An 11,364-nucleotide genomic window follows, 5' to 3' on the forward strand; every position below is an offset into this window, starting at 1 on the left:
CTTCCTTCTTCCAGACTCTGATCCCCGGGTCTTACCCTTTTTTTCCATTTTTTCCTCCCCTTCACAATCGACTCTTTAAAGTTGAAGTTTGGTTTGCTTATAACTTTTCCCTCCCAGATACAACACCCAATCTTACAATCCTCCTCTGCTTATCATCCTATCCCTGTCAGTTTACCTCTTGAATTTAACATTTTTTCTGTTTGTTTGATTTTCTTCTTTCTTTTTTTTTTAAAGTAATTCATTTAGTAAATGATCAATTTATTAAAACGGATAATTAGACACCTGCAATAGTGATTTCAATTGCTATGATTCAATACTGATAGAAGCAGTCTGTTTAACCATCTCAGGAGGACTGTGCAAATCAAATGTTTGTGGAGTCTCATTTGGAATTGATCCCAAGTCTGAATCTTTTCCTAGTTGTGATCCAAATGTCTTAGTGAGCCTATGCACAGGTCTCTTCACTTTCAAATTCTTTTCTTTGGCTCCTCTAACTAGGTTAGCACATACCTTCTGAAGTGATTTAAGATCATGGCTTATGAGGGTGATTCTAATCTGATAAATGGTCGGTCACTTTAGGTACAACTGGTGTCTTGCTGGTGTCTTAGGTTGTTGTAGGGATAAAATAAGATGATATTTGCAAAGCACTTCACAGACCTTAAAGTGCTACATGAATACCAGCTATTATTAGCTTCTTAGATCACATATTGCATTATTGATTCATATCGAGCTTGCAACCGAGTTTTTCTTCCGATTAAATGCTGTCTAGCCATGCTTATTCCATCTCCTACCACATAAGGCAGCTAGATGGTACAATGGATAAAGCCCTGAGCCTACTAGAGTCAGGAAAATCTGAGTTGAAATCTGGCCTCACACACTTGCTAGTTGTGTGACTTTGCTTAAATCACTTAAACTAAGTCACTTAACTGCTGTCTGCCTCAGTTTCCTCAACTGTAAAATAGAGATTATCACCGCACATACCTCCCAGGGTTGTAAGGATAAAATAAAATAATATTTGTAAAGTGCTTCGCACAGTACCTGGCACATAGTAGGCACTTTATAAATGCTAGCTATTATGACAATGATTATCATCATCATCAAATTAATTTTTTTTTAACCTGAGGTTATTCATCATTGTTAAATTTTGTCTTATTAGATGTGGCCATTATTCCTGCCTGCCAAAATTTGAGAGAGAGAGAGAGAGAGAGAGAGAGAGAGAGAGAGAGAGAGAGAGAGGGAGAGAAAGAGAGAGAGATAGAGATAGAGAGAGAGAGAGAGAGAGAGAGAGAGAGAGAGAGAGAGAGATGTTGATGATGATGATGATGATGATGATGTGTTTGCCCTCCAGGGCAATTTGAGTTGGAAAACAACCACTCCCCTTAGAGAGTCCCTAATTTGGAGAGAAGACAAGGATCCTTAGACAATCCACTACGTTGGGGGGGAAGAGAAAAATTTTTATTGTCCCAGAACAGGGTTGGGCAGTAGGTTTCACCTCAACACTGCTGCCTCTTCTCACAGATCCAGTTGTCATTGAGGTTGTTACAGGGTGCATCATTCCATCGACCCGAGTAAAGCATCATGATGCAGTTCTCATTCCTTCTTGAATCATTGGGCTCCCCTTCATTCCAGTAGCTGTATGGGTGGAAGCAGGAGGTCCCATAACCATGATAACAAAAGATACCTTGTTGCAGACTCACACCAAGCCAAAAGCCAGTGGTGTCCTGGTGTTCTAGTAAATAACATAGAACACCTGCTGGTGCTTTCAGAGTTGGGGACCTTACACATCTGGGAGGGAATGATAGAAAGGGATAAGCAAAAAGCCATCTCTCCTTCTTGTCCCCAGTTCACAAGGGATGCCTGGAAAGCCCCACTAAGAGTCACAGAGTCTCTGTCTGTGTCTCTCTCTGCCTCTCTGTCTCTGTCTGTCTCTGTCTTTTTTTTTGGGAAGGGAACTCAAAGCTCTGACACAATGTCCAACCTGAGCAGCCATCCTGTCTTCAATATCCTTAAAAAGAGTCATCTAACCTTTGCTTAAAGATCTGCAGAGCTGGGGTTCTCACTACAGATAGGTCCCAGTTCATGAAAATAAAGAATCTCTGAAATGGGCACATATTCAAATTCTTATGGCATATTTCCATCAGTTACATAGTTGTAACTGTCAAATAATGTGAATACCAATATAATCAATCACTTCACGGATTCATTATTCATACCAATTGGGACCTAGCTGTTTCTCAGCCCTTTTACTTTGGGAGAACTCTCATCATTAGGAAGTTTTCTCTTAAACTAAAACTTGCCCCCTTTCTGCCTTTAATCCTAGTTCTGTTCTTTGGGGCCAAGCAGAAAAAAAGTCCAACCTCTCTTCTATATGACAGCTCTTTGAATACTTGAAGCTGGTTCTCTTGTCCCTCTCCTTGCCCCAGTTCTTATGCCTTCCAGTTCCTTCATCATCACAAAATCACTGAATCTCAAAGTTGGATGGGACCTCAGAGAGCATTGAGAAGAGCTATTATTAGGAATTCACTGCTTCTCTTTCTATACAAGCTCACAAACTACCCCTTCAATAATGTATGCTAGATTCTTTCTGGGAGTCAGTTAAGTACAGCAGCCCATAATTTGCAGGCTCTACCTCCCTCTCCAGTCCTAAGGCAATTCTCCCAATCATCATTATTTTGGAAAAGGCCATAGCGTTACGGGATGAAATTTGGAAGAAACCTTAGAGATAATCTGAGCTGACCCTTTTCCCTTAACAATGATAAAGTCTAGAAAAAGTAAGGGAGTGAGGGGCAGAGCCCATATTCAAACTCAGGTCATCTGACTCTTAATTCACATCTTAGCCGCTATACCAGGTCAATGCTAGCAGCTCAACAAGTGTTGATCATTCTTTCATTTGTTTAGGGAAGGTCATTTGTTTAGACCTGACAACTTGAATGAACTATCTTATATTCTAGTGGCCCTCCTAGCTCTGATATTTTGTGGTCCATGGACCCTCCTGGCTCTGATATTTTGTGTTCTAAGGCACCTCCTACCTCTGACATTGTATTTTAAGGGCCCTCCCAGTTTTGACATCCAGTGTTTTAAGGTCCCTCCCAGCTCTGATATTCTATGCCCTAAGGTCCATTCCAGCTCTAATATCCCATGCTCTATGTTCTGAGATCTCATTTAGCTCGACATTCTGGGTTCTTGAGTCCTTAACCATCCTGAAATACCATATGGTATGTTCTAAGGGCCCTCCTAGCTCTTCTTTTCAATGATCTATGCTCTAAGGTATCTCAAGCTCTGGTACTCCGACTTGTATTTTAAGGGTCCTCCAACTTGGATTTTTTAATATTCGATTTTATAAATAAGAGCCTTTCAATCTTGGACATTCTTTGGCCTATCTAGTGGGACTTCAGACTCAGCACTTGTACCTGAGCATGTGCCTTGAGAGCTTCGACCTGTGTCCCAGGGGAAGACATTTACCTGAAAGTGAGTTTGGTACCATCGATCCACATGTACCCATTAACCTTTCCTCTGGCACGAGTTGCTGTGAGTCCAATCCAGTAACCCAAGCCTTTGGTGTTCCGGGTCAGGAAGGTCTTAGCAAGGAGTAAGAGTTGGCAATGGAATCATGATCCCCACCCTTCCCAGGACATATATCTCCCCCATTCACACTGGTGGCTACTCTAGGGGCTAGGTCTCCCCATTGGATAAGGAGCTATCTGGGGCAGGGAGCAATCCTTCCTCACCTCCTCAGATTGGGAGCTGAGAGGGCAGGTATCATTGCTTTCCCCTTAAACCAAGGACATCCTGCCCACCAGGGCAGAGGCTCCCCCACGTGCTATGTCTCCTCCCCAAACCATAGGCTCCCCTGAGGTCCATGTTTTCCCTCTTAGATTGGCCTTGGGGGGTTCTCCCCAAGCCTTTGTTGCTCCCCCAGCTTCTACCTGCTCCTCAAGGCTGTTCACAATAACCAGGTGTGCCTGCGCCTGGGCACAGTTCTGCTGTGACTGATCCCAGTGAACTTTGGTGGTGGAGAAGAAGTAGCAAGAACCCTCAAAGGCCAGCCAGGAATCAGGGCATGGGGAGCAGGAACCTGGGAATGGTGCTTAGAGTTTGCTGTGGGCACAAGACAGACCACCTCTCTATTCTGGCCTGAGAAAGGAGTCCTATGCTGTATCCCAGCATCCAACCCCCTAGGATAAAGTCAAGGAGGGATGCTGGTGGATGACTCTTGAGCTACCATGGGCCCTTGATCTTTGGCCAGTTTTCTGGAGCCCACACTAAACCTTGCTGCTACACCAGGCTCTGTAAGTCTAGGACCCTAGCAAGGCCTTGAGTATGCTGAGAGATCAGTGCTCAGGACAGAGAGGTACCACCCAATGGGACAGCCATGGGAGGTGGTGGTGGGGGTACAGGATGGAGGTTGCAACCCTGGACTTGGATCCATGAGAAACAACTATCTGAGCAAGTAGTAGACAGCTAAGCCTAAGGCCAGGCCACTTTGAGGGCCTCTGGCTCCCGTTTTCTCTACTCTAGCTTCCCTCAGACTGAGCCACTCCAACCCACTGCCAAGTGTCTCTCTGAGTGAATCAACTCACTGTTCCCACTTCTCACAGCAGCCACAGCCCGGAACATCTCGCTGCGAATGTCTTGTCGGTCCTTCCCAGCCTCTGCCAGGGCCTGAGTCACTGGGAGAGCAGAGGGAAAAGAGTGGGAGTGTGTCCAGCAGAGTGAGTAAGGGTATGTCTGGTGGCAACGTCAAGGTATTTGGAGAGCCCTATGGTGGGTTTCTGGGAGGGCTGATTCTGCGAATAGCCAATGAGGTTGTTAGGAAGGGGTCAGGATGAGTTATTATGGGAATAGTTGACAGGATCAGTGTTAGATTGTCCAAGAGGGTTGGTATAGGGACACAGAGCAGGGTCAATGTGGGAAGGTCTGGCAGGAATGGATACAACAATGTCCAAAGAGTAGGACAGGCGCTAGGGGATAACCTTGGCTTTGAGGGGTGGCTGAGGCTTCTGTTTCCATGGGGAAGACTTACTCTTGGTGCTGAACTCATTGTGTTCACTTTCCAGCTTGAGCAGTCGGCCGTGGGATTCACTCACTTTATTCTCCCAGTTCCCCAAGTCAGTCCATAAGGCAGAGGCTGGGCATAGGGAGAGGAGAGGGATCTGGGACAAGGCGAGCCAGAGTTCTCCCCTCCATGTCCCCAGCTCGCTCGCTCTCAGCCCCTCCCCTATCAGTCCTTCTTAGCTCCTGCCCTCAACCCTCTCTGTTGCTTCTCACCATTTCTCCTGGCAGCGGCTACGTCCTCTCTTAGCTCCCCCACATCCTTCTTCCAGATAGAAGCTGGAAAGAGGCCCCATAGTTCCTCAATCCCACAGATTCATGGAATTGTACCCCCCCCAATAGTGGTTTGGGGTCGTGTGGACCAGGTTGCCCCAGGCATCCAGCCCCACCTACCATTGGTTCTCACTTCCTCTTTTAGCTGACTCAGCTCCTGGGAGGTCTTTGAGCCTAGGGACACATATGTGTACAAATACACACAAAGACATGCATTCACACATGCACGCTTGTACAGGATCCCCACAGAGGTCAGTGGGGGCTGGGAAAGGAGCAGGGGAAGGATGACAGATAATCAGGAGGAATGAGCTGGTGAGACCAAGAAGAAGGAAAGGGGGCCTGGAAAGGGGAACAAAGCTCTAAAGGTTTCTGGAACCCTGTGCTGAAGCCCCTTCCTCATCCCTTCCCACACCCCAAACTCTGTGGAGGCCACCCAATATCTCACTTCCCTCCCTCTGGTCCCCTCACCCTTGACCAGCACCACAATGAGGAGAATCCACAGCAGTAGAATCACAGCTAGCATCAAGGAGACAGATTTTGAGTGCAGATCTCTGGGAAACAGTTTCCTCCAATAGCCTGAGAGAAACCAGGAAATGAGGACCCTGGAGACCCCCTGACGGGAATACTGAGGCACAAGCCTGGCCCAACCAGAGGAGGCCCAAGGCCACCCGGATCCCATTCCTGGACTAGGTGGAGAAGGGGTGGGAATGCCTTCACCTTAGAGGTGAGGGGATAGGCTGGCAAGCAGGACAGCATTTGGTGGTAACCTTAATCTTTGTTCTCTTTCCCTTTAGGGCCCTGGGCCACTCCTATGGGGTTTCTAGAGCAGGGTAAATCAAAAGAAAAAGGAGAGGGCTGGGCCCCTAAGAGCACAAGTGACTCCCAACATTCTGCCTCCCAATTCCAGGAAGCCCTCGTGACTGGTACCTGTGCCCTGCGAGCTCCCACCTAGCTGAGACTGGCCCAAATCAGGATGGTCGTGGTCTTCCCATTTTTGATAGCTTGAGGAGTTCATGGTGAGGATGTAGGCTGGGCCACCTAAAGAGAAGAAATGAGCCTGTCTGGTACAATCTTTACAGGCGTCACATTTATTAGACCCTCCCTTCCTTTTCAGATTCTGGATGTCAAGTCAGCAAGAGAGGAAACTCTGGCCACCTCCTTCTCCATTCTGCTCTTCCTTTCCCATCCAGCCCTTACTGAGAATGAGACATTAAGGACCACACATTCTGAGGCAGAAGACCTCTTGCCTTCCCCCTAGGGACCAGACATGGACACACAATCTGGCTACGTCCACCTCCTTTCAGTCTCTGTCGAGGCTCCCCTTTCCCTCATTTCTACAGGGTCATGAGATCACAGACTTGGAGCGGGAAGGGAGCTTCGAGGCCAGCCTGTTTAACCTCCTCCTAGCCCCTCACTTTGTAGAAGAGGAAATAGAGAAACCCAAAAAGGTGCGGCTGCTCGTCCAAAGCCATGCAGTTAGTCAGTGGTAAAGCTGGGATTGGGTCCCAGGTCTTCTGACTTCCAATCCAGCGCTCAGATATGTGTTGCTTTCCGTCCAGCCCCTCTGTGGTCCTTTCCTGCCTTTGCTGTGCCGCTGAGCCCCCTTCCGCAGAGGAAGCAGCTCTGATACCCAGTTCCTTTCTTGTCAAGCCTTGACACTCTTAGCACCACATTTTTCATGTCTTCCACTTCCTCCCTCCCTTCTGTTACCGATAATCTGCGCAGGTCAAGGATTATAGACTCACAGCTGGAAGGAACTTAGAAGTCCTCAGCTTGCTTTCCTTTCTTGTCTAAATTGCTTGGTTATATTTCATAAACTGTGGATCGTGTGTTGAGTTGCCATCAGGTGCTTCAGTCGGGGAACTCAATGATGGGTCATGTATACAGTTGTTCAAGTGCATGCACACACACATAAACACATGTTGGACTCCATTTCAATTCAATCAATCAATAAACATTCATTAAGTGCCAGGCTAAGCAGTAAGAATATAAAAAGAGGCAAAAGACAGTCCCTGCCCTCAAGGAGCTTACAATCTAATGGGGGAGACAATACAAAAACAAATATATACAAAGCAAGCTATATATATATATATAGGTTATATATGAAGGTCCCTTCAGGCTCAGCCATCCATTAACCAGGATGGTAAAAAGACTGGAAACCAAGCCACATGAAGATTAAAATTGGTCTATATTTGGCCTGGGAAGAGAAAACTTGACAGGGACATGATCGCTGTCGACGTATTTTGAGGGCTCTCATAGGAAAGAGAGATTAAACTTGTTCTATTTTTTTTTTTCTAGAGAACAGGACTAGGAGCAGTTGGGGGCGGGGATGGGTGATTGGGGGAAAGATAGAGAGAGAGACTTGGGCTTCATACAATGTAAACCTTCCTACTAGTCAATCAGTAGGTATTTATTAAGCAACTACTGTATTCCAGTCACTGTGAAGAGCTATTTCTAACAGTTGGAGCCCTCCAAAAGTGGAATAGAGATAGTTCTCTCTCATGAGCAGTCTTCAAGCAGAGCCTGGTTGCCCATTTGTTCTTAGGGATAGGATAGGAAAGATTTCTGCTTTAGTATAGTCAGACTGCACACCCTGTGGCAATCCCTTCCAAATCTGGGATTTGCTATAAGTCTTTTTGCCCCACCAGAACTCTAAAGCCCCCAGGGCAGGGACCACAAACCTTCCCATTCCTCATCCTCTGATTTAGTGGAGAGAGCCCTAGACTTGAAGGTTTCAAATACTGCCTCAGACACTCAGTCATGGGATCATGGGCAAGTCAGTCAATCAATAAGCATTAATTAAGCACTTATTCTATGGCAGACACTGTGCTAAGTGGTGGGGATACAAACACAGGCAAAAAAAAAAAAAAAGACCAAGACAATTCATTTAACCCTTCAGAGCCACCTGTAAGATGGGGATGATAAGAGTCCTCTTACTTTGCCTCACAAGTTTGTTGTTAGAGTGTTGGGCAAGTCCAAAGTGCTCTGTGGACCTTAGGGTGCTACAGAAATGAGGTACTAGCTCCCCCTACCTTTCTCAACATCTGTACCCCTTAAATATTTGATGAATGGATGTATGGGTGGGTAGAATGATGAGGGAGGTAAAGGAGTAAATGATAATAGCTAACATTTATACAGGGTTTTAAGGATAGCAAAGAAATTCATAAATATTATTTCATTTGATCTTCACAACAGCTCCAGGAGGTAGGTGCTATTACTATCCCCAATTTACAAATGGGGGAAACCAAGGCAGACAAAGGTGAAGTGGCTTGCCCATGGTCACACAACTAGTAAGTGTCTTTGGCTGGATTTGAATTCAGATCTTCCTGACTCCAGGTCAAGCACTCTATCTGGTGCACCACCTAGCTGGAAAACCCTTCCCACCACCGCTTAGGTGGGGACCTGAGGATGGGGTGTAAGGGGGTGGGGAATTGTCAAGGATGGAGTTTTTTTCTCTCAGTGTGAGATCTTGACAGACAGCTTTTTTCTCCTATAAATAGATTGTCAATGGTGAATCTTGTATCTCAGATATTGTAACCTAGAGAGGTGATGTGTCTAAGTATTATCCATCCCAGTGAGCACCCTCTGGTGTTGTCTACAGGTAAGGGTGGTATTCTCTGGGTAAGGGGAAAGAACTTGACTAGATTTCTAAGGTCCCTTCCAACTCCCACACAATGGCTTCAGGTGAGAACACTGTGTAGTTATCAGTATTCTCACCCTGATCCTCCGGTCTCATCCTTTTTTTTTTTTTAGTCTGTCCTGAACAGGTTGATCATGAGCCTATTTGTACATTCTCTAACCCACTCCACACTGCCTCATGGCCAGGTCAATGAATTGTGAATCCATCCTCTTCTCTCCTGATTGTTTCTTAAAATGAAATCCACTTCCCTGTAACTTTTTCCCATTGCTCTTATTTCTGCCCCTCAAGCCAAGCAGAAATCTAAGGCCTTTTTAATATGACCTCCTCCTTACAGCCTCCCTCCTTGCCCCCGCATGGCCATCCAAGAATCCTTCAGCTCTTCCTTGTATGGCCTGACTTTTCCAATGTCTCTCTCCAAAATTGAGCCTTCTCATCCTCCACCTTCCTGGATCCAGAGAGGTTCATCTCTAAGCCTCAGCTAGTTGCAATTGGGGTCTGAAGAAAGTGAGTGGGCAGCAGGTGGGGACTGTAGTGGTGTGGAGGGGAGAGCTGTGTCTCTGCTTCCCTGGCCCCAGAGGTCACTGTGAAAGCATGGAGGTGCCTACTCAGTGCCACAGGAGTAATGGAAAATGACTGGGTTGTAATGAAAAGACCATACTTTCCTCTTTGTTTTTGAGTCATCACAGGGTAATCAGCTCCACTTTCCAGGAAGGAGAAGTCATGGATTTCACATCTCCCTGACTCAGTCTAACTTAGGGAAGTGGGTGTAAGTTCAGCAAGAAAGTAAGACGAGATCCCTGGGGCGGAACTCAAATGACTTTGTTTCTAGCTCCAGAACTGCTCCCAAACCAGGGATATGCCTGACGAGCACTGAATCTACCTCACTGACTCCTGACCATTTCAAGAGACAGCTGGGAATTTTCCTCTACCTGTGATGGGAATCCTCAGAAACCATTAAAAGAAATATTGTTCCATGCTATCATCCCATATTTTAGTAGTCTATGTGTATCACCTACAGTGGTGGTAGGGAAGAAGATCAGGGAAAATAATGAAGTGCTAAGACTACCAGACTTCGGACAAGATAGTTAAAGTGGAACAGTATACTGTACCAAGAGTGTAAGATCCCCAGTCTGTTTGCTAGACAGCCAGTGGTTCTCAGTGTTGGATTTACACAGTTGATACCATAAAAGTCCTATTGCAGAGGAAAACAAAGAAGATAGAGCTTTTATCTACCGAACTGGATTTGACCAGTTTTACTGTAGGCTCCCAGGCATCTGAGGAACACTTGCCACTTCATAACCCCTGATGGAAAAAGTTGTTGGACACATGAACTACATGGAGGTGTTGGTGTATCTGGTAATCTCAGTGTCTTTGGAAAGATACTGAAAGAGCATGAAGAGAGATAGATGAAAGCGTTGGATTAGATGATGGAGGCTAGTCTGAAACAATCGGTTGCCAAGTGCCCATTTCTATAGCACCTCTGTCAAGTGTGGGGTTCATATAGTATAGCAGCCAAGAGTGAACAGTGACTCAGAGAAGATAGAAGTTCTCCTCAACTGGTCATGTCTTTTCAAAGACTTGGTGACTGTTGTAAAAAAAAAAAAATTAAAGCACTCTGCTGCAATTGCCAATCCACAGAATGATCTCCCTTGTTGATGACTGAAGAAAGACAAGAGACATAGTTTTAACCTTAACATAATATTATCTTGAACATAACTCTTTGGAGATTATTAAGACTGATAAAAGAAAGCAAGTTTTTATAGATCTGGTTAACTACCTCACACAGACGTCAGTGTTTACCTATGCAGATCTAAGCAATCTCTTGGTGCTGCATAGAGATGCTAGTCAGGAAGGCATTGATTGGAGCAGTCCTGTAATGAGAGAATTGTGGTCATAAGAAACCGCTTGCATTTTCTAGTAGAGGATCAGCAACAGTGAAATTAAACACAAAATGGAATTCTTGAAATTTAAATGGGCTGTCACTAATAGGTTGAGACAACGGATGTGCATCTAAATTTCCAGTATGAAAAAAACAAAAAATCAACTAATTAATTAATTAATTAATTTCCAGTATGGTGTATAATGATCCATTGAAATATATGTAATCTAACTAAGATCTGAAGATCCCTACTCCCAACTCCCACTCTCACTGCTTGAGTTGGGTCCCCAGAGTATGGATACATCTCATACTCAGGATTCTAGAGGTATCCCCCACGAGTGTTTCTCTAATGCCATTGGCTTGAGCCCCCACTGGTGTGCTTTCTGCCTAAGAATATTAGTTAATAATCCTTTTGGTCCGCCAGTCTTAAATAACTTTTAGAAAGAGGTATTTTCTAAGGCATAGTAATAACAGTTGGTACAAAACATATCCCCAAAGTCTGTACACTCTGCTATAGGTATGT

The 11,364-nt window shown here is 45.3% G+C and overlaps 1 protein-coding gene across 4 annotated transcripts; it reads right to left on the reverse strand.

The window, feature by feature from the left end:
• Positions 1-1,430: 1,430 nt before the first annotated feature.
• On the reverse strand, positions 1,431-7,026 carry CLEC4G (C-type lectin domain family 4 member G). 4 transcript variants are annotated; one of them, XM_078154228.1, is made up of 11 exons: positions 6,738-7,026; positions 6,250-6,360; positions 5,791-5,898; positions 5,443-5,496; positions 5,266-5,328; positions 5,021-5,125; positions 4,578-4,667; positions 3,924-4,072; positions 3,460-3,575; positions 2,355-2,482; positions 1,542-1,629 (listed from the first exon to the last, which is right to left on the reverse strand). In XM_078154228.1, the coding sequence occupies exons 2-10, from the start codon at positions 6,335-6,337 to the stop codon at positions 2,362-2,364; spliced, it is 894 nt and encodes a 297-aa protein (XP_078010354.1). In that variant the 5' UTR covers positions 6,338-6,360; positions 6,738-7,026; the 3' UTR covers positions 1,542-1,629; positions 2,355-2,361. The 4 variants fall into 4 exon arrangements, with proteins under 4 accessions (XP_020833864.1, XP_020833863.1, XP_020833862.1 ...); XM_020978205.2 differs by lacking the exon at positions 2,355-2,482 and having other exon boundaries at positions 1,431-1,629; positions 6,271-6,360; positions 6,738-7,023; XM_020978204.2 differs by lacking the exon at positions 2,355-2,482 and having other exon boundaries at positions 1,431-1,629; positions 6,763-7,022.
• Positions 7,027-11,364: the final 4,338 nt, after the last annotated feature.

This window comes from Phascolarctos cinereus, unplaced genomic scaffold (genome assembly GCF_003287225.1).
Source record: "Phascolarctos cinereus isolate Bilbo 61053 unplaced genomic scaffold, phaCin_HiC Scaffold_4;HRSCAF=312, whole genome shotgun sequence".
NCBI classification, from domain to species: Eukaryota; Metazoa; Chordata; class Mammalia; order Diprotodontia; family Phascolarctidae; genus Phascolarctos; species Phascolarctos cinereus.

Bases quoted from the DNA above. Each gene is read 5' to 3' on its own strand.
- CLEC4G (XM_020978204.2), bottom strand. From the start codon at position 6,337: ATGAACTCCTCAAGCTATCAAAAATGGGAAGACCACGACCATCCTGAT. The intron at 5,899-6,249 runs GTACCAGTCACG...GGTTTCTCTCAG, and splicing joins TGGGAGCTCGCAGGGCACAG to GCTATTGGAGGAAACTGTTT. The intron at 5,126-5,265 runs GTGAGAAGCAAC...CCCTATGCCCAG, and splicing joins AGCCGCTGCCAGGAGAAATG to CCTCTGCCTTATGGACTGAC.